The sequence below is a fragment of the Gobius niger genome (assembly GCF_951799975.1).
Source record: "Gobius niger genome assembly, chromosome: 1".
NCBI lineage: Eukaryota > Metazoa > Chordata > Actinopteri > Gobiiformes > Gobiidae > Gobius > Gobius niger.
In genome coordinates this window covers 66,317,313-66,343,733 of record NC_136852.1, presented here as the reverse complement: position 1 = coordinate 66,343,733, position 26,421 = coordinate 66,317,313, and the positions used below count along the sequence as shown (strand labels likewise).

The following is a 26,421-nucleotide window of genomic DNA, read 5'->3' as shown; positions in this document are numbered from 1 at the left end:
ACTTCCAGTCCCGGGCCTATAACCGAAAGGTGTAGAGGACAAAATGGTAACTGGCCCATGAAGGAGGAAGTATGGGCAAAAGGGGCTCTCATAAACAAACTTAACTGTCCTGCACTGCACATGTGTGGAGTTGTGTGTCGTTTACAGGAGGTGTGGCCGCAGTTACTGTCACTTGGCATTGGACACGCACTGTTGTAACCAGGCAAAAATGTGAACAAGGGTTTTAATAGAAAAGATGAACTATAGGCTGTATACTAAAGGTTAAAGGTTAGGATACTTTATTGTTCACATTGTGGAAGTTATTCTCCACATTTGACCTCTTCTTCATGGCAGAACTAGGGCAAAAACAGCAAGTAGATTTTTAGTTGGAGATTTTGCTCAAGAGTAACTAACCGGAGGAATGTGTATGTTTTAGTTTGAAGATAGAAAGCAAAGGAAACACACTCAAACAAACCAAATCCACACAGTAATGTTCCTTACAGTCTTTTTCATTTACAATAAATATGTTAAAATGACTTTCAGAGGGTTTTTCCCCCCGGTATCTTTATACTGTATCTTCTTTATCTTTTTGAATAATGAAATGTGTAAAAATCCACCTTCACTTTTTCCACGTTTTGTTATTTTACAGTCTTATTCCAAAATTGATTAAATTAATAAATAATCAGTCCACACACTATACCCCATAATGGCAAAGTGATTTTTTCTTTGTTTTTGCATAATATCCCCCCAGTAAATCCGACCACTTTCTCTTTCATCATGCAGCACGAGGAGGATGCACTACTTTTTATGGCAATTCCAGGCATTTTTAAAGCATGCTTCTTTACTGCACGGGAGAGGATGTCGAGGATTGGCTTAAAGCAGTAGAGAAGTTCTGTGACCAATGTGAAACAGGACACGCACGCACGCTTTCACACGTTTCCTAGAAGTTGTATGTGTCAGGACTGATAGATAGTAGATTTCATAACATGAAGGTTCCAGAAAGGGTCAACTAATTTGAGTTTATAACACATGTTATAATCTTTTGTCATGTGGTAACAGTGATACAGTGGTTTAAGCCAGGGTTGGCCCACCATCCAGATACTCTCCAGTTCAAACCTCAACCCAACACATGTCATTGTGTTGTTGTTTTTTCAATATGAGCTCTGTGATTTTAATATAGTGCTGTTTTTTTTAAAGAGCTATATTGTCATTATTCATTCACTCCACACTCGGTGGTGGCAGCTACTATTGTAGCCACAGCTGTCCTCGGGCAGGCTGACCATTTACCATGAGGCTATAATGTGTAAAAACATGTGCATATAGGTTCATCCTCTAGCCAGGTGTTTCTGAGGCCTGGCTCCACATCATGGAAATGGCTCCCTGAGCACCAGCCCATGCTGGCAGCTCACTGCTCCTACAGATCGCCCAGCAACATTGAGGATGGGTCAAATGCAGAGAACAATTTCTCTACAGAGATTTCTCTACAGAGGTTAATAAAGTATAATTTAACTTAATATCCTGATCTCTTATTATATCAGTGCCCTCTGTGGAATGCTGTCCTTTTATTTTGCCTATACCCCCCAGTGGCTGGCATGGGCATTCTGGTTATTTCTTTAAAAATTCATAACTCCTTACAGGAACTGGCTGGAATTACTTGTTCTACAAGTCCTGGACTGGATTTAATCCCGTGGGTCTTGTGTTTGACACGTGCATTACTCAAAACAAATTTTCAAACTATTTGAGTCATTGCTATTCAGCTCCTAATGAACTTCAAGTGACCAACTGACTTCAAGATTCACCCCATATAATGACAATAGCCAATTAATCAGCTGAAACTTTCTTTAAACAACCAGGGGCATGTTGAAGTCGAACTCACTTTACACACAATGGAACACACCTGGATGACTGAGAGTTCACACAAATGCATTCCCCTGTAAAGACTAGACCAATCATACTGGCACTTTTTTGTCTGGCCCACTTGTGAAAACCATCGACCCTACTTCATTCACTCTCCATGAAAGGGGTGAGCACGAGGCCATCTTGACACAACTGTCGCTCCTCTTGAAGACCGTTTATTTGACCACCCGGAGCAAAAACCTTGGCACTTTCAAATACAGTACGTGAATGTGAGCGCTCGGAGTGGAGACACACGGGCACAGCTGCTTTCTATTAGCGCACAGATTGCAGGGAATTGGAGTGGGAGTGTTAAGCACACATACATCCATCTATCTGCCCCTCTGTCTGGGATAATTACGCACTTCCTCCCTTCGACAGGCCGCGCTCCAATCAGCTCTGTTTGGATTTCTCGGCCGCTGCGTGTCACGGCCCACTCGGCTGAAAGGTCGCCCAAACTGGGTTATCAGTGGCGGAGCTGACATGCAGGAAATGGTGCTTGCAATGGCTTGTCAAACTGTATGGATCACAAAAAGTCACACTCATCAGCCTGTATGAGTGTGTTTTTGTATAAAGCATTTGTATAAAGGCCAGTGTGGTTGTTTCTTATTCAACTGGTGGTCCTGCATCTTTTTTCAAATAAAGAAAACTCTTTGGATCCAAAAGGTTGCAGACCCCCCCTACAACCCAAATATGGCAGGATATGGCATGATAGCTTTATTTTTTCTGTCTGCCAAACCTCGATCATGGACTCCTGACCATGGCCCCAGGCTTTAGGAGAAAGGACCCTGGTGCTGCAATGTATGGTTACCTGCTATGATTGCCCCATGTATAGCCCACATTTTCTGAGGGAGTATGTGGTTACTATCATAGAAATCAAAGAAACGCCTTTCGCTATCTAGTCTGTTGCTAACGTTCTATCCCCAAACCAAAATAATGGACACGGCAGTCCTTAAAAGCATGGTGAGGTATGACACATCCATTCCATTCATTTGGTTTCTCAAAGATCATGATAGAGTGGATTAAGCATTTAGTCTAGATGTCATTTTTATACACTAATTCGTATCTAAAGTAAAATCTTAAAAGATCTGTACATTGATGATGAATGATTTCTAATTAGGCTTTGATAGAGTTCAGGAAAATTCACTGTTATCATGGAGATCCGCCATGTTTGCCATTAGCTACAACAGTAAACAAAGTGGAACAACTATGAAGCTGTTGTTCACAACTGGTAATGCATGTGTGTTTTGATGTGAGCAATATTCTGTCTTACATTTTAAAATCTCCATTAGTTTATTATTGCTGCAAATCCCGTGATGGTTAGCGTTATGGTATCATGTTCTTGAACTCTATATCACCAAAATATGGTCAATGGGTTGACAACAGCTTAAAACATGGGTTTGATGGCTAAATGCTTATGGATATTGGAAAAAGCATGCAGAAGTAGGGGAGACCGGGGCTATTTGTCAGACCTGCATTAAATGAAAGCTTGAGCCCTTGACTTGAAGTAAACCTCGTTCTCGTTTTTCTATCATATTGTAATAAATAGTTATTAACTTGTTTACTTGACATTTTTTAAAACAGTCAAAGTGCAATGCCAGATGTGTTCATAACAGTCATTTGAACTAACTGTTGATTTTTTCTGCAAATTGCTCTATGAGGAAATGTACAAATTCACTAAAATGACCCAACATATACGACCTCTAGAAACACTAATGTTAAAATAAAGTGATCATAAAAACATATTAGACACAAAAGAACCATGTTGTAACCCATGTGAAAAATACCCCTCAGTTTTTGTGACAAATAACCCCGAGTGTCCATTATACCAACAATGTCTGTTAGCTAGCAAACAGATTTAGCATGTTAGCTCTAAAATGGCTCAAATCGAAACTAACATGTCTTTCAGAAAATTAAAGTTTGGGAAACGGCATAAAAACAATTCAAATGTGTCCTGTCTTTGTGTCTTCAGTCCAAAATAGAACATTATTATTGGAAGAGAAGAGGGATACCAATGCACACATTACATATCAGTACAAGCTTACGGCGCCCTCTAGTGTGGCTATAAAAAGGAATGTGACAAATTACCCCCTGTGACAAATAGCCCCAGTCTCCCCTATCAAGGACTAGCTAGCTTGCTTACTGTCCGCATACATTAGGAACACTGCTTCCCAGTATTTTTATTATTAATATTATTATTTTTTATAACTAAACTAACTATATGGCCTTGTTTGTTTTTAAGTCTGTCTTTTATGTTACGGGTGAATGTTTGGCAGTGCACTTTGAGCTACTGTGCTATAGGCCTACTGCAAATGGCAAATAAACTGAATCTAAATCTGGAATCTAAAGTGCATGGCAACTTGTTTTGACACAATTTGGTGAAAAAACAAAATACGTTTATGATTATTGGTTAAATTTACCGTGCTGTGTTGAAATAGTTTAGCATGCAAGATGTCGCAAGAGCATCGGAATTATCAATATTCAGGGCAAAAATCACATTTTATTTTCTGGTATCGTACAGCTTTGTTTGTCATATACAGCCACGATGAAAACCTTGTTTGGCATCTTCATGACAACTTCCACTTTTTTCGGCGAGTGTGTGCATTTGGAATGCGTGAGTCTGTGTGTGTGACTGTGAAGATTGGACGGAGCCTCCCTCTGGGGTCCTCAGAGCTCTCCTCCAGCCCTGTTCCTCATTAGGCGTCTGTCATGGTGCCAGAATCAATAAGCACACATGGAAGGCGGAAAGAAAAAAAAACCTCTCTCTCTCCTCTTCTTTCCCTCAATGAATGGGCAGATCATTAGTGAATTCCGAAGCGTTGACCATCACCAGAAAGGAAAGACCCTCCTCTGATCCTCTGATATACTGTACAATATTCTGACTTAAAAACAGGCGCAGAGAAGAGACAACAGAAGAGACGCTTTTGACGCTTAGACTCAGACAGGTAGAGACAGGTAGACATTATAGGTGTCGATGAGAAGGATGTCGAGAGGTTGAGGAGGCGGATGTTTCTGCTGCTGAGGTGGAGATATGGTTGAGGTAGTGAAACAGCAGTATAGTAGCTTGCTTGCTTAAGGTATTATCTGAAATGGCCAGTCAAAGGCAGACCAAATGAAGTTAACAGGAGAAATTCCCATGTGTCAATCTGACGGTATACTATTTGGAAAAAGGGAAAAAAAAAATCTAATTACAAATGAAGGCAGCATAAAGAGTTGTGGGGAGTGAAGAACGCTTCGATTTGGCACAGCTCTGCAGGATTCATCTGTAGCACAGAAAGAGAGAGAGAGAGAGGGAGAATAAATGATGCGAGGGTAAATGGGAGTAAACAACATCACTCATTCTAATTACTCTCATACGGACTCTCCCACCCAAAAGCCCCCCCCCAACTCAGCAAGAGACCCCCGCGCCCCCCGTCCGTTTACCACCCGCAAGTCTTCAAGTTTCAATCCGTCTCCCAACAAACTTTCAATGTTTCTCTGTTAAGTCTATGTCCATTCTACATCTAAATGTGGTTGCAAACCTTCAACCAAACATGTAAATGAATATACTCTCTTTCCCTTTCTCTCCCAGTCCATAAATCGTCACCGTTCCAGTTCAAAGCGTGTCCATTGCTTTGATTTGTTAGCATGCAGTTAGCTAAAATGAAACTTGTTTATTTACTAACAGTGTGCGTAAGTAGTACCGCAAGTAAGTAAAAAGTAAATGTGATTTAAAGCGCAATATCGTCCAAAAAGTACCCAAGTAATTGCCATAGAGTTATAGTTATAGTAGAGCTCATTTGTTTGTCTCTCCTCCCTGTAGATCTTTTGACTTGCTGGATTCCTTGAGAGCTTTAGTGTAAAATATGCTCCATGATTGCTTAAAAACACATGTTGCCTATTAAAAGAGAATGTTCGACCATAAAAAAGCCTCATGATTCCATTGACACTGGTGCGTTGTTGCAGTATGGTGAGGAGTATAGATGCAGATGGGTGGATCAGTGCTGCCAAATGTAGCAGACAGTCACAATCATGTAGCTGAAATCAGAAAGCCACTTGTTTGTGAAGGGGAATGTGCCCTCATCAGAGCCAGATATGATTTCACAATTGATGAGACACCAGAGCAGGTGGTGCTTCTTCTTCAGGTGTGGCTAAGGCTCAGCTGCAACTTTAGACATTTTAAGGCGAGACACTGCGGGTGAATGGGGATTTTTTTTAATTTAAAGATGTCAATTTGAAACTTCTGCTGTAGATTACTGGCATAAATACGAAGAATAAATGTATTGCAAGCTTTCTGTCATTTTATGTGTTCATATAAAAATAAGGTGTTTTATGCCTAAATATGCTGTTGCATTTTTTCCGGCGACGAAAACTGAATAATGGATGGAGCCAGATTCAAATTTATGGCTTTATTTTGTTGGTATATTAGTTACAAAGACTTTCTCAGAGGGGATCTTGGAAATCTTGTTTAGTTTTAAAATATTACTATAAAAAATCCAAATATTGTTCAATGGGCTATATGCACAGTGACCCCATGTGATTTCCGCCTGGACAGTAAACTAGACGCTGTTCTTCCTGTCCGCTATCTCTTCCCATTAAAAATTAGCAGGGTCCCACAGAAATGAAGCAATAGCTTAAGATTTGGTAAAGGACAGCGAGTAAAAGTTCAGATGTGACTGAAGCAGGTTAAAAATATTACGTGAGACGTAACGACTTCACTAGAGGAAACCTCAGTGTTCATAACGGTGGATGTTTTTGTCTTGAGGCTAATGCAGCTAACAAAATAAAAATTAGCGAGCCTGCACAAAAAAGAATTGTCCTGTTAGTAGTTTAAATAATGTTTACTTGTTTACATGTTATGTTATCATTTTTTAACACTAGCCTTTAGCTCTAGGATAAAAGCTCCGCCCCTACAACCGCTGGCGTTTCCTTTGGGGCAGGATTCACAGCGAACATGATGCTTGTGATACGTTGCTGTGACTGTCCATCAGTAACTCGTTGTCCTTTTACCAAATCCTGAGCTATCTCTTTATTTGTGCGGGACCTGCTAGTTGTGAAAGTAAACGATCGCCGACAGGAAATACAGCGTCTGGCCTACTGTCCAGGAAGACGCCACGTGGGAAACTGTGCATATAGCCTATCCAAGGCTGGACTATTTGAAGTCTGTAGGAGCTATCAAGATGTTGTTGTCCCAATGAGAGAAAAATGCCTTTTGAGGAAAATCTATGGAGAAACATTCAATCAGTGCAATATTTAAACATGTTATTGTGAAGATTAGGTATTTTTTTTAATTTCCAGGTGGAAGTTTATATGTTAAGAGACCAATTTGGCCCAAAATCTGAAAACTGAATTTTTTTTAGTTTTCCCTGTTCCCCGTAATTAGAGGTTGTTTCAATTATGTTTACTATGTTTATTATGTGTTTTACTTAATGAAATGTTGACTCAATTGACTGCTAAATGGAAATATCACACTACAAGGGCTGCATCAAATCATTAAAAACCTTTTCACCCCAAATATAACACCTTTTTATTGATGTTGTTGTTCATGGCAGTATCCCTGAAGTTGCTCTAAGTCAGATAAGGCATATAACTTTCCTTTCACTCTTCTACAGTATCCGGCCCAACTCCAGCCCCTCTTTTCCCTCTCTCCCCATCGTTGCCACTCAGTTTCCCTGAAAGCCTTGTCCGTCATCGACTGCCTCGGAGCTCAGCCTCACGGTGTAAGCGTTCTGCCTAAGAAGGATTGCCGTGTTGACATGATTCACTGGACACACACGCACACACACACACCACTGCACAACCGCTGCCAAACCCAAAGGCCGGATTTACACATTCTCTCAGAAAAAATAAATCTGCAGGAAGCATCACACGGATTGTTGATACTGCGCCCGATCTAGACAAATGGAGTTGACTTGTGAGGCTGAGCAGACGCCTTTGAAAGCACTCAGGCTCCTGAACTTCTGCATGTTAATGGGAGGCGTAATTACAATGGCTGTAGAGGAGGGCATTCTTCGTCCGCACAAGATAATATCGATTGCTGAAGCAAACTCAATATTGATATCATAATTTTTCATGAATTCCATTCCTGATTCTCAACTCCTCAGAAAAAAATAGCTTTATCCTCCACACCTCTATCACATTGTAAGGCTGAGTCCATGGATTTCATGTCTAACACCTGTGTGAGTGTTCCCATCTCTAAAAACGTCAGCCTGTGTTAGGACACTTTAGACGCAACACAGAACTCAATAATCCCATTGGTTTTCTTCAGTAACACCTGCTCAATCCCACCAATGCACAATAATGTTGTTTGAGCTTTAGGGTTTTGTAGTAGTAGTGGAATGAAATTGGTTTTGTCCTCCTTGAGTATGCTGTACCCACTCCTTGCAAAAGCTGGATACAGGACCTTTACCAGAGCTAATTGAGAGAACAATAGCTATATTAATGTGGATTAATTGATTGAGTTTTTATATTTGGGCTGGCGGCTGGCAGAGACTAAATGTGTGCCACCAGTACTGCTGCTTCTGCTCTCTCTCTCTCTCTCTCTCTCTCTCTCTCTCTCTCTCACTCTCTGTCTCTTTCTTTCTTTCTTTCTTTCTTTCTTTCTTTCTTTCTTTCTTTCTTTCTTTCTTTCTTTCTTTCTTTCTTTCTTTCTTTCTTTCTTTCTTTCTTTCTTTCTTTCTCTCTTTCTCTCAGTGTCTCTCTTTCTCTCTCTAACTCTGTCTCTTTCTCTCTTTTTTCTCTTTCTCTCTGTCTCTCTCTTTCTCTTTCTCTCTGTCTCTGGCTCTTTTTCTCTGTCTCTCTCTTTCTCTCTGTCTCTATCTGTGTGTGTCTCTCTCACTGTCTCTCGCTCAGTCTCTCTCTCTCTGTCTTTCTCTCTCTCTTTCTCTCTCACTGTCTCTCGCTCTGTCTCTCTCTCTCTGTCTTTTTCTCTCTGTCTTTCTCTCTCTCTGTCTGTCTGTCTCTCTCTCTCTCTTTCACTCTGTCTCTTTCTCTCTGTTTCTTTCTCTCTGTATTTCTCTCTCTCTGTGTGTGTCTTTCTCTCTGTCTATCTCTCTCTCTTTCTCCCTCTTTCTCTGTCTCTCTTTTCTCTCTTTCTCTCTGTCTCTTTCTCTCTGTCTCTGGCTCTTTCTCTGTCTTTCTCTTTCTCTCTATCTGTGTGTGTGTCTCTCTCTCTCTCGCTCTGTCTCTCTCTCTGTCTTTTTCTCTCTGTCTTTCTCTCTCTCTCTCTCACTGTCTCTAGCTCTGTCTCTCTCTCTCTGTCTTTTTCTCTGTCTTTCTCTCTCTCTCTCTCTCTCTCTCTCTCTCTCTCTCTCACTCTCTCTCTCTCTGTCTTTTTCTCTCTCTGTCTTGCTCTCTCTCTCTCTCTGTCTGTCTGTCTCTCTCTCTCTCTTTCTCTCTCTCTCACTCTCTCTCTCTCTGTCTTGCTCTCTCTCTCTCTCTGTCTCTCTCTCTGTCTCTCGCCGTGCCCCTCTCTCGTTGTCCCCGGCCACAAGCTGTAGGCCACATGCCCCCTTTCATTACTCAGAACAGGCCGGCTGTATTGTAACTACAACCAATTTCCTTGCAGTCTATAAAGCTGTCAATCAAAATCATACGAAGCAGGAGTGGAGGTAGGGGGCGGAGCTGGGTGGGCCTTTGGGGAGTACGTGGGGGTAAGGTCCAGATGTGGGGCAGGAGGTGGGATAAGGAAGTCCAGAAGGCCTTGTTTACAGGGAGAAGAATCCAATTTTAGGATTTTTTTTGGTAGCTGTGTAGCTTTATAAGACAAGACACTTCAGCGTGAAAGGGGCAGGAACAGTGGGGAGAGACATTTAGCAAATTCTCGGAGCCTTCAAGTGTCTGTCATATTACGCAATTGTGCAATACCAAAAAATATATATATATATTTATCCACTGCAATAAAGAAATGTTTGGACAATTTTGAGGTTTATTCTCAGTATCGCTCCCAATATGAAAAAATAAAATAATATATTATAGTGAAAGACTTCAAAATTCAACGGTCCTACATAAAGTACAAGGTGTCTTGTACTTTATGAAGCTTTATAGATTACTCTGCAGGACGTGTATCGGAGTGTTGGCTGGTCTGGGCCAGCAAGGAAACAGAATGTACAGGATCACTGGAAAATAGTGTGAATGAAACAAATCACCAGTACAGTTTTGTTTCTGATGAAGATATAACATTACAACCCAGATGAAAGCTCAACAAGTACATTTTACATAACTTTTTGTACTTTTGTGTAACATTAGTATCTTGAATATGAAATCAGTATATTATTGATGATGATAATGCATTAGTCTTATTCGAAGTCGCTTTACAATTCCATACATTTTTCAATCAAACCAAGCCTGGTGATAGCAAGCTATGTCGCCACAGCTGCCTTGGGATCGACTGACAGAAGTGAGGCTGCCAATCTGCGCCATCAGCCTCTCCGACCACCACCAACCATTATGCAGTTGTACTGTATACCCCCCGAGACTTGAGATGACCCCCTACTCTTAGTTATGAAACTATGCACTCCACATTTAATACTTTTTGGCTTACCTGGGAGAAGCAAATATTGAAATATCAAATCATATAAAGACAATATTAAAATAGAACCACGTAGTTTACTTATTTTTTTCTTGGAATTAAAAACAGAATATAATGCTGTGTTTTTGTCCTGTAAAGTGACCGTCTGTAAGTTTGCAAAATGAGGAGAGATAGTGAGAAACATTTTAACAATCAGGCCAGGAATTGTAATTGCTGAGAAATTTTTTTTTGTCATTTAAAGGGGCTAGATGCAAGTTAGCCATTTTATACTCACTACTGCCACCTCAGGTCATACGTATAACTGCACCTTCTATTAACGCCTTTTTGAGTGACAGTGCAGGATTTTAGAGGCAGTTGTGGTGAATATGTCTGGGCTCATTCTACATCATAGGACATTGTTGGAACATGTAGGGGGAGAAAAATACTTAATCTCAACATTTTCAAACTCTGTATAGTCCCTTTAATATGAATTTTGTGATGTCAAATTGCAGGCCCATTGCAGTCAATTGTGTGCATGTTATTAAACTTATAAAACATTTAAGCTGGCACTAAGTATGAAAACATGAGATTATCATGAGGTACCCCGGGGACCCATACCACAATCAAAGACAACCCAATTCATATGTTTTCAAGAGTTCATTTATTAAAAGGTATGAACAAGACAAATAAGTTATAATTTTTTTATGTTAGAATTCTATCAGTGTTTGAACATTAATATTTAGAGACCTAGTACAGTTTCCTACTTTCACGGCAAGCCTTTGACAAACCCATAGAAACAGCTGATGGGATAATACTGAGGTGTCTGTGTTGTTCGCAAGAGCTTGGCAATGAAAGAGTGTACCTTTAACCGTTTCTGTTATGGTATATCATTACATATAGACTCTTTAAAAATATACTTCTGTCAAATACCTTGACCGCTACTATGTACACTACAAAAATAAATTTTCATATAAATAAATTATATGGCATACATTTATCTTTGTAACTGAAAACAGCATACATCCAAGCCAACCGAGTCTGAAGCACTGAATTGGACTTCAATCTTCTAAGAGCTATGATGACACCTGTAATGTAGTGTTATAAACTCTTTCTCCTATTTAACATTAGTAAGCACTTTATACAGATCAAACTCCATTATGTAAAACATTAACTGTAATAGTGTTTTTCAATAGACATCATAATCCCTGCATTTGTTAACCACTGGCATCACATGACACAAAACAACACGTCTTATATTACAAAAATATAAATATCGCAATTGAACCTCAAAAACAAAACAAAACAATATTACAAATGAATAAAATAGTTGCCAGCTATGATTCTCTCCGTTATTGCCAATGTGACATAGGGAGGGAACAAAACACATAAAAAAAAACTTACTGATGAAAAGTGGACTGAACATGGTTGGACAGTAAGACCTGCTACGTTTGTGTGAGACAGGACAGGTGGAGGTACAGGAGGTTTGAAGAGAGAGCTAACACTGTTCTGCATATCTCAACTGGTCCTTCATCAGATGTTTCATGTCTGACCCCTGGTTTTCAAGCTCTGACCTCTAGCGTGGCACAAAGGGTGTCATGGTTGAAAGTGGGGAGGTCAGTGCGGACAGAGGAGGTAAATCAGGACCAGGCTGTTCAGGTGATGAGCTCCATGTGACGTGTACACTTACACACAGTGCGGGGCGAGCTTATATGTGGAGACACAGATGAGGATGGGAGGTACTGAAGGAGAGAATCCTGGGAGTGAATTCTGATGCAGTCAAGTGCCATATTGAAGTCAATTTACAGTATACGGTCTGAATTTTAGCTTATACTAGACACAGCCAACAGGGGCCACAGCCAGGGCCCCATGTAGACCCGGGTCGGAATCCCTGTAATGAATATGTTTGTGAGGTGGCACTGCTAAGGCTATACTGTACATGACTTACAGTAAAACATCAGTGATACATAGGTAGCTGAGAGTAAAACAGGTTCCAACGCAGAAGCAACAACAGAATCAAAATGAAAAGCCAAAAATGTCTTCATATTTTCTCGTCTTAAATAGCACGCATAGCGTGTCAGGTTAACAGTATTGATTTATAACTACCACAGGTTTGTGATAAATTCATTTTTACTATGCGTACCTTTATACAAAACTCATTCACCCACAAGTAAACAATCATCCATAGTATGTAGCACAGCATCGGCCAGTGATCAGCGGACACTTCCCTCATGAGCATGATGGGCCTGCTGTAGATTGCTTCACACACCCTCACACACACCCTCACACACACCCAGACCCTCACACACACACACACACACCCTCACCCTCACCCACACCCACACACACTCTGCCATATGAGATATTTGCATAGACTTTCAAATGTTTCATTTTTAAAATATTCGAGCAGCTGCAGTGAATGCTGTCCGATATTGTCTGGATGTAGCTTTAAATGGCACAGATCCACAGCGGATGAACAGTAATCTCTCTTTCACACACAGACAGCACACATGCACTCACATTATATAAAATGGCAGCCCAAGTCATTATGAGGAGTTGTACAGCTCCTAAATTATAGCTACTTTCTTTTTATATTTACAAGTGTACATTTTAAATATAGATAGAAATATCTATGACAATAGTCCACTGTGTTACAGTAAGAATGAGCACCATGACGGCAATGCTGGCAGCTTCCATGAAGGCAGTCAGCTGCTGAGTAACATCCATCTTTGGCCGTACTTCACTCAGCACAACTGCAACAGAAGAGTGCATGAGTTTCACACTTCAGTCATGTTTGTGTAATTGATGTAAGCAGTGACTGCTCACCTCAGCTGACTCGCCTGTTGCTCGGCTCCCCCACCTCAAACTCCAGGTCCTGTAGCTCCATCGCCTCCACCCGGGCACCCTGGGCCCCTCGGCCGCCCCGGGGACCTGACTGAGAGTCCAGTGGAACGTGTGGGTCGTGGAAGGGGTGCTCGGGCTCCCGGGGCCGAGCTGAGGAGTAACTGTCCGTTGCAGTGTATGGTGGGTAAGAGGAGGTGGAGGGAGGGGCGGGGTGCACTGCCACGGTAACAGATGCGGAGGCCGTTACCGTGGTGATGGGCTGGTGGTGGAGGTGATGAGAGGAACGATGCCGGGGGCCCGGTAAGTGTTCTCTATGTGCCCCAGCCTCAGTAGCAGTTTCAAAAGCGTCCATGCGCGGGTGGGCTGGGGGCGGAGTTTGCCAGTGAGGCTGGCTCTTGGGGTCCCTGCTGTCCCTGTTTCGCTGAGGGGCCCCTGTGTGAGGTCTGGATTCACCGCCCTGAGGAGAGACAGTCTGTGGAGCAGACAGTAAGACCTGTGTTAACACACTGAATTATGTATGTCCCACTGCAGAGCCACAACACTGACTAATGTCTGCTCTTATTGTCAGTTTAGTTTGTTTAAGAAGAAGAAGAAGAAGAAGATTAAAGCATTGTCTTATTTTTACAGCATTACTTACCGAGGATATAGTATAAGCTGGAGGCTCAGGCTGCCTGTGCCGGCTCCTGGGGCCCCTCCTGGGGTCTGTGTGTCCTCTCTGGGAGGGGGGCTCCTGGCTGGTCCCTGACGCTGTACTGACAGAACTGAACTCTGAGTCTGAAGAGTCTGATGTAGCCCCTGACGTGTGGGTGCTGCCCCCTGTGGTGTGGTGGTGAGGACGCACGGAAAACCGCACCACTGGGGGAGGAGCCTCTGGAGTGGGCAGTCGACTGCGTCCGTCCACTGGAGTCACCTGACAGAAGAGGCAGATGTTATTTCAACAGGCCTTACTGTATGTGCCAGTGTGAAGCGGTAGATTGAAGTAAAGGTAGTTGAAAATGTGTTTCTTACGTCTGTTCGCGTTACAATGGTAAGATTACAAAGAGTCAAGTGCTAAACCCATGAACCCTGTATGTTCTGAACCTTTGTTTGACTCAAGCTGTTGGAGCAGTGTGCAGCCAGCGTAGGCCATCTCCAGATGTGAAACCAGGGTAATACTCAGAAACACCTGGCTAAAGGGTCAACCTGTTGTACATGTTTTTAGTGGTACGCCACCGTGATTCGTATTGCACAGACTCCCCATGACAAGCTCCTTTGTTGCAGCAAAGTTTCTTTAGACAAATGAATTCTTGGAAACTCACCTCTGGATACGGCCCAAAGTATGACAGTAAGACTGGCAGAAGCACCAGCCCGTTGAGCACTCCCAGCACTGTGAGGATGGCCAGCACAGCGAAGAAGTACCTGCAATGCAACAAGAGCATTCAGTCAAGTCATAAAATAAGTAATAAATGGTAATAAACAACTCAAAATAATCTCAATGAAATGGATGTTTAAAAATCTTCAAAATGGCATTGCTAAAAGGATAACGCGACTGAAGGCCACGTTGCAGAAAAGCACAACTACGAGACAAATACCTGCTACAACCACAATGTTTGAAACGAGAGGAGCCACGAGAGAAAGAGACAATATGACCTGAGTCTATAATAACAAATAATGGACAAAAATACAGTAGAGACAGACAGGCACAATAGCAGTATGGTTCGGTGAAACAATGTAACAATGTAATTATGTACCTATAGTGAATGAATGCAAGACCCTATGATTACACTGGCATTGTTCAGGATATACACACCCATACTAAAATATACTCCTGGTATTTGTTTTAAGGCAAAGCACTGCAGGTGAATAGAAAACTGAGATATATCATTTGAAAGTTTGCTTTTTTTTAATGTGAATTATGCTGTGTTGTAGGAGGCTAAAAGCTCAGTCACCAGGCATCTGATAACATATTAAAAGAGGCTGTACCCACTTTTGCACTGGTATAGCCTTGTGCAATAGATGTTTTGCAGTATTGTGTATTTGCAAACATTTTCTGGGGGAAAAAGAGACTTGCTGACAACTGTATTGTGAGCGATCATCAACCCAGAAGTTGCGCCGATGCTAAAAACAGGTTGCCAGGTGGAAACTAATATTGTAAACATTACCGGGTCACCGCTCTACTCTCTGAAAGCTTTGAAACATGCTTAAAAATGCATCCCTGTGTAGACTCGGGATGTTGGGAATAGGTTAGGAAAGAAAGGAATACGTTCGGACAGCAACTAACAATGAACAAGCTTCTGTTAAGGGTTTGTAAACATTAAAACAAAAAAGTACACAGTCTTTAGGAGAGAAAACTGGCCCAAAACCTAAAAAAAAAAATCTTTCTGGACATTATGTATGGACACGAAAAAACAAAACAAAAAAACAGGCGTACTAGCAGTGAGGTAAGGCAGCCAACCACAACTGTACCGACTTCTAAGTCTTGCCAAAGAGGGTTAGTCTTTAAGAAGCCACACAGAGAAGAAAAATGGGGTGAAGCATAATTAGCTAGAGCTGGTTAATTCAAAGGCACTGGAGCACTAGAGAAGATGAAAAAAAGAAAAGCTTGGGAGGGGGCCACAAGGGGTACGAGCCGGGTACTCTCTCTTGAGCGTATGGTGCATGGGCAAACACGGAGAAAACAAAAGCAGCCAGGAATGTGCAGGGACATGGGCCTCTCTGTCCACTGAGGAGCACAGGCAAACAAATGAAGTGAGGGCTATAGAATTTAAACAATTTAGTCTAGGAAGAGGAGAAGAGACCCCCCCAACACACACTCCTCTCCTTATTTCTTATTTCTCCTTCTTTTTCCAACCTAAGCCCTTGTGAAATTCCCCGGCAGCTCCACAATCCCCTTCGTCTAATTAAATCTCACATGTATCAGGTAAGACCCCCCAATCTCCCGCTAAATCCGCCTCACAAGCCCTCGCCCTCTCTCTGGACCAGCTCGGTTCACTACCGCGGGCTTTTCTCTTCCCAATCAAGTTATCGTCTTTGACGGGCCTTTGGTGTCAAATAGGAATGTCATGACTATATGTCTAAAGATGAGGTATAGTTGTTAAATGGCTGCATAGACAAGGCAATTAATTGTAGTCCGGACACCTGAGCACTGGACTGGAATGGTCGTACTTTATTGCAGAGCTCGCGTTGAGAAGCCAGTGAGCAGTGCGTTATAGAGAGAACCTGCTAAGTCCGGTTTATACTATACCTTTCATCTTGGCTATGTTTTTTAGATGGTAAAAGGCTGCTCATGTTATTGCCTTAAAGGGACTATACAGAGTTTAAAAATGTTAAAATTAAGTATTTTCCTCCCCCTACATGTTCCTCCATGTCCTAATGTGTAGAATGAGCCCAGACCTGTTCACCACAACTGCCTCTAAAATCCTGCACTCAGACAGGTGCTAATTCGGGTCCGGAGTGCCGTCATGCACGAGCTTAATATACAAGCCGCAGTTACACGTATGACCATGACATGAGGTGGCAGTAGTGAGCATAAAATGGCTAACTTGCATCTAGCCCCTTTAATGTGACTGTTCACTCAAAATCTGAGTTTTGTTCTGTGGACCAAAGACTATGATCTCAGCATTATCTGTGTTAAGCTGCAAGAACTCGTTTTGCATCCATAAACTAATCTGTTCAATGCAGTGACACAGCGTCAGTTTTCCTCACACTGCTCCTGAAAAGGTCCATCATGGGGATTTTCAAACAATTGTTCAAATAGTGTCAAATTGGTGAGGGCAGAAACCTGTATGATGAATAACACCAGTACTTCAACAAGGCCAGTGGAGACTATGAGAGCAAGTAAAAGGAATGTTCACTGTATATGTTGTTACCGCTAATGTACTTTTGGAGAGAGATTCCACTACATTTGCAAAACAGAGTCTTTGAATCAGTTCTGCACCGATGCACCATCTATTATTTCCCCTGTTGTTGTTTTCCGTTTCACAACATTACAACCACGCACTATTTCGCTTTAGTGTGAACGCCAGAGCAGCCACAGACAGATGTAAGTGAGTCACAGCCCTATAAGGCACCAACTCCGGTCACAGCAAATGAACTCCAATCGCAGCAGAGTATTGCGCAGACAGGGCAGCCTTTTTTGTGCTGCATGCACTTAAATTAAAGGTGATATATACTTAACCTTTATACTCATTTTGCCCTCTTAAACACTGCAAAAAGTAAATATCAAGCATTGGCTTAAATGACTTGAATTGAGGAAATGCATCCTGTTTTTGTCGGTTTTCACTCATTTAGACACTTTTTCTGATCGGACCTAGTTTACTTTGCTTGTTTGAGGACATTTCAGACTGGTTCTAAGGTAAATCTCGCTTGAAATAAGAAAGTAAAATTGCCAATGAGATAAGACAAATTTTCTTACCCCATTGGCAAAGAAAATTACCTGAAATAAGGACGAAATGTAATGAAACAAGTCAGAAACATCTCAGAACAAGTGAAATAATCTAGGACAAATGCCCAACAACTTCTTAACTTGTCAAAACAACAAAAATTTGGATTATTATGCTCAAATTGAGATGTTTATACTGATCTAGTTCATTACTTTTAAAAGTGAAGTATATTGTGTTTGCAGACATTTGAGGGAAAAAAAGAGACCACTGCTTGGCATCTGTAACATACTATGAGCGATCATAAACCAGGAACTAACTGTCAAACATTCTTATAAACTCATCCCCTGAAGAACTGGGACGCTGGGAGTGTAGTAGGAAAGTTAGCATTATGTTTGAAATAAACTGATTTCTTTTTTTGGAGTATACCAATAAATAAGAAAGGCCACCCTGACAGAGTAAAGCCAGCACATCATCAGCCTTTTGACGTGCGAGTGACACTGTAGAGAGCATTGTGGGGGTGAGTGGCATGTCATTCCACATCTGCTATATCCACATATGTGCAGATGCAGACAGGCCACATACCAGGCAGAGTGCCCTGCCACGCTGTTTACACTCCAAACATTCACAAGGCTGACGGGGAAAGTCAGGGAAACATTTCTTTCAGCGCAAGCAGAAAAATACGAGCGCGCCTGTTGTTATTGAACCGTCTTTGGGGCGCTGCTTTGTTTGCTCAGACAACAGCAGAACCTTTAAATGGAGGCCCTGGTCTGGGCTGGAAACCAGAGCGCGGCACTGGAGGTGAGGAGAGAGGCTCTGTGTGGGTATATGTGTATATGTGTGTGCGCATGACCCCCATGATTACAGAGCCCGAGTGCAGCAGCGCATGACACGGTTAGCATGTTAGCCGGTCACATGGACTCCAGAGCTCCCACTTTCAGGGTCTTACAGTCTTACACTTACTGTTACATATAGACTTTTGTTACATTACATTTATCACATTATTTTCATTTTTTGGGTTGTGGTAGTATCTTCACCCAATCTCACTTTCTTGGCATTACTCCACTTTCGACTTTTGACTTGGTCTGAGTTTCTTATTGGCAGCCTGTGTTCCACTAACTCTTCCAATAATGCCTTAGATATCATTACATCTTAACTAAAACATCATCAAGACAACTCAAAAACACATTTGGATTTCAATGTCACGCTAAAATCTACACCAACAAGTAGAATCTTGTTTGTATAGTAACAAAAGCTGTAGGGGAAGTGCAAGTAAATTAATAATATACATAGGAGGTGCATGAAGTAGCTACTATAAGAACACAGCAGCCATATACTTTAGGGAGTCTCCATTTTAACCACTCACATCACTCTGCTATTGACCACATCACTGCTCGCCTCAATGTAAATGTCCAGCCAACACAGTTAAAGTAGCTGGGGCACATTACAAAAGCCAGATGACTTTTGTATGCCCCCCCTCTGTCTCCCTCCCTTCTCCTATCCTGACCTTCAACTCTTTTTAGTTAGCCTCAAAATGTCAGGCATCACAAAGTAAAGTAGAGGGATGAATGAGAAGGCGAGTTTACGGTGCTTCTCGTAAACGAGGACAAAAATGCACAGTGTGGCAGATGAGCCCAGGGTAGAAAGGTAGATGCGGGTGTAAGACTAGCCTAAAAGGAGGGGATGGAAGCAGAGAGGAGCCTTCATGCATGACTGGTCCTCTCAGGTAGATTCCAGTGTGACTTACAGGCCCAAGCATGAGCCCAGTGGTCACATGGACGCCATGCGGACGCCATTCAGTAACATACTATGTACAGTGGAGTGGGTTCAGTTTTCAGACCTCTTTATGCAGCGACTTTTAGCTCAAAGTACCTGACAATGAAGTCGAACTCCGAGCCCGCGAGCATCAGCACTCCTAACAGTGTGGAGAAGGCGCCGTCCAGGACTGGGGCAAACATGTGCTCCAGGGCCAGCACTGCTCGCTTGTGACGGTCCCCTATGGCTGTGAGGAAGGCCTGGAACACAGAAAATCACATACATTCAGGCTAAAGTCTATTTAGAGCCACAGTGAAAAGGATTTGTTTGATAAGAGCAGTTACCCCACACCTTAACTGAGCACATTTTCTCCACTTAAGCTTTACCCAAATCTAAAAGCTTCTTGACTGGAGCCTCTAGGCCAGTGTGAAAGGTGAAAGACCCACAAATTGAATTACGGTTCTTGCTTGATTGTCAAGTTTTCGTCCTCTATGGTTGTGTTTTTCTTGCTTTTTTAAAATTTATTTATTTTGGTGACATTTTTGCAGCTTGATCGCTGTTACATTACAATAAAAAAAAATCTAAATGTAGCCAAAATACATCAAAAAAGCAATGAAAACGTGTCAAAAATGTGACAAAAAAGCGATGACAATGTGACAAAAATGTGACAAAAATGCAGCAAAAAATTTATAAAAATGTAACAAAAACATGACGAAAATTGTACAAAAAAAATGTAATTTGACAAACACATGACAAAACTTTGACAAAAAATAGACAAAAAAATGGACAAAAATGTGACATAAACATGACAAAAATGTGGCAAAAGCATGACAAAAAAGCAATGAAAACGTGACAAAATCGTGACGAAAAGGTGGTAAAATGTGACAAAAATTTGACCAAAATTTGACCAAAAAATCACAAAAATGTGGCAAAAACAACTAAAATCTGATAACAAAAACAAGAAAAAATCTTAGAACTGTTTAGTAGGTCTTAGCTTTCAAATGAGGCGTTACACTCGCCTATAGACTGTAAACTCTCCAGTCGAGAAGCTTTTAGATTTGGGGAAAACTAGAGAAAATGTGCTCGGTGGGGGTTAAGGGGTTAAACTGACTAAACCAGGATCAAGTAATCAACATATCGATACACATATGCATTTATCGACCACTTCACCCAACTTTATTATTCTCCTGAGCCTGTGGGAATCAGCTATTTCTTATGATTACGTAAAACTTCAGCATACCAACGCCACGTGAACTGTAAACTCCACTCCAATGCCCACGGATGCAATGAGAATGACCACCGGGACCGCACTCAGCTTGATCCCCATCAGCCCCATGAAACCAAACAGCTCCACGGTCATCAGAGATAGCACCAATACCTGCAGAATAACAAGGCATCCAGTTAGCATGGCGGGGAAAAAAAAGGTACAATTCACAATCAATTTTTGGCTTCTTGAGTGAAACATATGAAAGTGGCATGTAAAAAAAAACAAAAAAACAAAAGTGCATTCCTTCATGTGTGTGTTAAGAGGCTTTGGCAGGACAGGAGCTGGGGGCGAATGCCATTATCAGCTGACGGGTGTCCAGTTACTTGGGGCCCGGGCTCTTTGAAGTGGGCAGTGCCGTGTGGGTTTGTGTGAGTCCGACTGAGCGAGAAAACACCCAGGGCATGTGTGTCCAAGGTGGAGGTATTACTACGAACAAGTCTAGTCAGTGAGCTCGGGAGAATGTAAGAGCGAATAACCAAGAATTGGAATTGAAAGGTACAAACATTTTTCACAATAGGAAATGTACCTGTCTCAATCTAGACCTAGACATGTTTGTGATGTCAACTGAAACCAGGCAATGAGCGGCAAAGTGGTTAGTACTCTCGCCCCCAGGGTTCAATTTCCTGGATTTCCTTCAACCTCTGTTTGCCTAACCCCAAACAAGAACAGTTGTTAACCCACTGCTCCATTTTTAACCCAGGAGCATTAAAACTGCATAGATACTGAAGCTTTGAGGGAACTTGAGTAACTTTTGGTCTTAGGTGGAGTGCTCTCTAGAAAGAGTTAAAATATTTCAAAACAAATACTGGGGATGAATTGAGTTACTCTTAATGTCACTCTTAATTGGACCGCCTTTAGCCTGTAATATGTATTTTGCCCATAGGCTTTTAATGTGGCATTGTTTGTTTGTTCTGTTTTTTATATTGTGTCTTTTTACGTGTTTTTACATATTGCACTTTGCACATTTTTTTCCAATGTGGTTTTTCAAACTGCAAATGGCCAATAAAATGAATCTGAATCTGAATCTAATAAGCTTCTGCGATGTCAAAAGATCCAGTGATGAATAAATTTTGCATTGATGATGGGAGAGTGTGACCACTGCACAAAGCCTTCTCCACCACATCCCAAAGATGGGGTACAAAGCAGTACAAAGTAACTCTTGGCCAAAAGCGCAACGGCAGGTATCGTAGCAAGTGATTTAACTTTAACTTTAACTTATTAATTGTCCATGAGAGTAAATACTACGCTGACAGAAAAGGCAAAGGGAAAGAGGGATATTGTACATCCAATAACACAATGGAAAGAAAAAATTTACTCACTGGAAATACTGTTTAAAGTGGTGCTAGCCCGCAGTTAGCTGTGCCTGTTAGCCTGCTAGCTTCTTATTCGTGATTCTATTAGTGTGTATTGGTTGCTCCGGTCCGCTGGCAGTCAAATTGCAATTGTGGTTTTCTGGCCAGAAACACCAAGGGGAGATGAAAGACCCCCTAATCATCCCATTAACACTTTGTATTACCCCCAGAGGGACTACGGAAAGGATTCATTAAGGTAAACAAGTTACTTAGTATTGCTTTATGATCTGGACTCTATGGCGGCCAATCCATGTGTGAAAATGATGTCTCTCTGAACCACTCTTTCACAACGTGAGCCTGGTCAATCCTGGCGTTGCCATCTAGGAATATGCCTGTGCCATCACGGAAAGACCTGGTCATTCAGGAGGTTCAGGTAGTCAGCTGATCTCATTCCTTGAGCACATAGTGTTGCTGAATCTGAACTACTGCAGCAACCCCTGATATGATAACAGTGAGTTAAATCCAGGTGGCAACACTTCTTTTTTTTTTTTGATCAGGCAGTTTTAAAGTTAGCTAATATTGTGTTCAATGTATTCTAAACTCATCTGGCACACAAAGAGAAAATGCATTAGTGTGACTTCTCAGTAAGTCAGTAATCAATATTCACTCATCAAGCTTATGTAGAAAAGTAAACAACCTTTGGGGAGCCATTTGGACAGTACACCTTAATTAATTGTCTACTAGCTGACACACAATAGACTTAACTCCATTTTGTGAGTTGAATGGCATGAAGTAGTGCGACACTTATTCATAGCTGGTCTTTTGCTGTTCCCAGTCAGGCGTTCCTCTCCTTTCACCATTAGAGCTGGGCTGGGGTGGCCTGCCACTTGCCTATCGTAAAATCCAATCCAACAGCGAATAAACCCGGACTGCTGCGTGAGTTATGCACCTTACACATTACGACTGCACATCTTAAAGTAAACATGTCGGCGCACTGCTTGTTTGAGTGTATCCGTGGAAACTCTTGTTGCAAGATGGGGCCGGGAGCGCGGACGTAAGATATGACTTTTTATAGGCTGGGAGTGGGTTTGCCAGAGAAGCTTTGTGTCCTCTCCTCATTTATTTCAGAGTTGGTGTCTGGGAGTGTCGGCGCAGACTAAACAGACTGGCTCAAACGAAACAGCGTAAGATAAACACTTGTGACTGGGGGCTACAAGAACAAACAGCAGCGACGTGTCTGGGAACCCTGGACCACAAGTTAAGGCCAGGAAGTCAGGGAGGAGAGGACAGAGGCAAAAGTTAAAGAAGGATTTGCAGAAGTGAGGTGTATGTGATATGTTGGCTAATATCATGATTTCGAAGAAGCCCTATCACATGAAAGGAGGACTCTTAGAAAGGAGTTTTATATTATCATAAGCCTTGTGTTTGGCTGAAGACAAAATCAGAGAGACCTATATATACAATGGTGGTAAGAGAGTAGACTGGACAAAAAATGTAAATACTTATATGCTAGGAAGCTGACAAATACTGGATACTGTCGAATTCATACAGAATAGGAAACAAATTGTGTCATTGTTCTCTATTATCTGTCTATATTAAAGGGATATTTCAGGATTTTTGAAATAGGGCCTCATTTCCTAGTTATCCAGAGGGTTGCTGATTTCTGGAGATGTTTTTTTTGTAATTCATGCAGTTCTTATATTTGAAGAGTTATGCCAGACTAACGATATAAATGTCTGTGTCGATAGAATAATTTTAACCGTTTTGCCTTTAAAAGACCTTATTTTTGAGCAGCATCAGCTTCGTGGTTGTATAAGCTACGCAGCGGCCGAGTGATCTGCTAGGAAATAGTCCCTCAAAATGCGATCATTCATGTGATGCAAGGTCAGTTATATTCCAAAAATTATTCTATCGGCACAGACATTTATATGGTTAGTCTGGCGTTATAAGTGATTTGCCTCACACTGTGGAGTGTGTCAGACTGTTTTTAATGCAGGCTAGCTGATACCATAGAAATGCGCTAGCCTTGAATTAGTCTAGCACCATGAAACTCTTCAAATATAAGAACTGCAGGAATTACACAAAAAAAATATCTCCAGAAATCAGCAACATTGTGGATAACTAGGAAATGTCAAAAATCCTGAAATATCCCTTTAACTTTGACTTTTGTAAATGAGTGTTCTGTTGCACTTACAATAACCCCTGCGGTCCATGGGTTAAGCAGGAAGAGCGCGCACACCAGAAAGGTGCAGGCCAACACCACGCTGATGGAGAGCAGCAGCCAGTGGCGCAGGCTGACGTACTGCTCCCAGAAGAGGAAGGGGTATCCGTTGGGGTAGGAGGCCAGGCCCTGGAGGCTGTAGTTGCTGCAGATGGCCCGCACGCTCTCGATGGCCTCCACAAACTCAGGCGTCTCCCGGAGCCCGTTGAGGTAGAAGGGGAACTGTGCGTATTCGATGGGCTCAGCGGCAGGGACTGCGCAGACAGAAAAAAATTGAATATAAATGTGCGACCCAACCGCAAGACTTGAAAGACAATCAGAAAAAACAACTCCACAATGCCGTCTGCAAGTAATGCTAGTTTTATTTCACAGCATTAGGTTGAGATTGTTTGAAATCTTTCCACTCCAGACTGCTATCTACACCCCCACAGTAACGCCAGCTCCGTCTGTCTGGAGAGGCGAGGCGCGGGTGGGCCTAGGACGAGTGCGAAACAGAGCTCCATTGACTCGGACCCAGCCAGCGGCCCAGTCTGGCTAATGAGGGCCTATCAGTTCCAGACACAGGCGAGTGTTAGGGCCCACGTCGCTGATGCACGGTAATTGCGACGTCAAAAGCCAGTGCCATTACCACACCCAGAGCATAAAGCGCTAAACATCCAAAACTGCCTGTCACTGGACTATGACGCCATGCCAATGTGTGAAACAGCACATTCATCTGCACGGTGGGCCTCGAGCTGCTTTCATTTGGCAGGAATATATTCTATCTTTCAATGCCTTTAAATGCACATTTGAATGAGTCTTTCATTCTTGAGGTAATCAATTCAGTCATGTTTTACTTCCTAGCACAGTAATACAATGGTAATAGGATGAAAATATAATGCACAAGGATTCTGTTCATATTACCACAAAATAAAGTAGAATGTGTGTATCCAATATCTATTAATAGCTATCATGAAACCACCATGTCTAGGTGGTCAGTAACAAAATCAATTTACTTAAGTACTGTCTTTAAAAAAGGTGTTGCGGGCCTGTACTTTACTTGAGTAGTAAATAATTTTGTTATGAACTACTTTTACCCCACTATATATGAAAGATAAATACATTACTTCCCACCTCACTATATTTTTTATAATGGCACTAAAGTAAAATGTAAAAACTAATAATGCACACAATATGAACAGTAAGTGGCGCTGTGCAGGTGTCCTGTCACTGATTCACAACAAGGAAGGCTTGTTCCCATTTTGTTGCCATACGGGTAGTGAATTGACCCATTAAAAACATGTACAATAGGTTCCCCTCTGGGACCAGGACTCCCCTGAAAAAGAGATTCTTAATCTCAGTGGGACTTTCATGGTTAAATAAAGGTCAAATAAAATTAGGGTGTTTTTGAAACTGAAGTTATTTTTAATGCCACTTATTTCAACTGACATGCACTTTCTACTTTGAATACTTTAAGTGAAAGTACTGAAGTATTTTCAATCGCAAATACTTCAGTACTTTCACTTAAAGTGCATATGACACATAAGGCAATTTTTTTGCTAAAACATGGTAAACACAATTCTATTTAAGTTTTCTTTCTTTCTTTAGTTTTACTATGTTTGTGATATTTATAGTTTCACTTCCTTATTGCACACTGGCAGGAAGTGACATAGACAGAGGCAAACCATTTTAAACTGTTGCCGATGTCACTTGTTGTCAGTAGCTTCAAAATTCTTCCCAACATTTCTTCAGAATAATTCCTGTCACTAAAATAATTATGATTATGACTTAAAACAGATGTCATCCGCCTAAATATGTTATATTTTCAAAAGCATTAGAACCTGTCATATGCATTTTAAAGGGACTATACAGAGTTTGAAAATAGTAAAATTAAGTATTTTCCCCCTACATGTTCCAACAATGTCCTAACGTGTAGAATGAGCCCAGACCTGCCTCTAAAATCCTGCACTGTCACTCAAAATGGTGTTAATTCGGGTCCAAAGTGCCGTCATTCACGAGCTTGATATAGATGTTGCAGCTACACGTATGACCTGAGGTGGCAGTAGTGAGTATAAAATGGCTAACTTGCATCTAAGCCTCTTTAAGTAAAAATTTGCCTGAGCAACTTTTAATGTTGTTGGAGTAATAAGTAGTAGCTGCACTTTTACTGAAGTAATGACCAACACTGTTACATTAGCACCATATCACTGTACTGTAAAGTAGGTGAGCAACAACATGCTGTGCCAGTATCATTGATTCAACCATGAATTTAACCAGTGACTCACAGTGAAGTGTGAATAATGACTTCTTCCCAATAACCTTGATAGTGATGAGGTGCGACCTGGTCT

At 41.6% G+C, this 26,421-nt stretch overlaps 1 protein-coding gene across 6 annotated transcripts in view; it reads right to left on the bottom strand.

Moving 5' to 3' along the window:
• Positions 1-11,038: 11,038 nt before the first annotated feature.
• The window catches only part of ptch1 (patched 1), a 71,652-nt gene continuing 56,269 nt past the window's right edge, over positions 11,039-26,421 (bottom strand). The window contains exons 18-25 of one of the 6 annotated variants that reach the window (XM_079551668.1): positions 24,068-24,348; positions 20,555-20,692; positions 19,432-19,574; positions 14,500-14,599; positions 13,839-14,111; positions 13,184-13,658; positions 12,677-13,110; positions 11,039-12,616 (exon numbers count right to left, since the gene is read on the bottom strand). In XM_079551668.1, the coding sequence (XP_079407794.1) occupies positions 13,185-13,658; positions 13,839-14,111; positions 14,500-14,599; positions 19,432-19,574; positions 20,555-20,692; positions 24,068-24,348 (1,409 nt within the window). In that variant the 3' untranslated portion in view covers positions 11,039-12,616; positions 12,677-13,110; position 13,184. Of the gene's footprint in view, positions 12,617-12,664; positions 13,111-13,183; positions 13,674-13,838; positions 14,112-14,499; positions 14,600-19,431; positions 19,575-20,554; positions 20,693-24,067; positions 24,349-26,421 lie in introns of all 6 variants that reach the window. The other 5 variants (XM_079551666.1, XM_079551664.1, XM_079551665.1 and 2 more) reach the window with 5 other exon arrangements.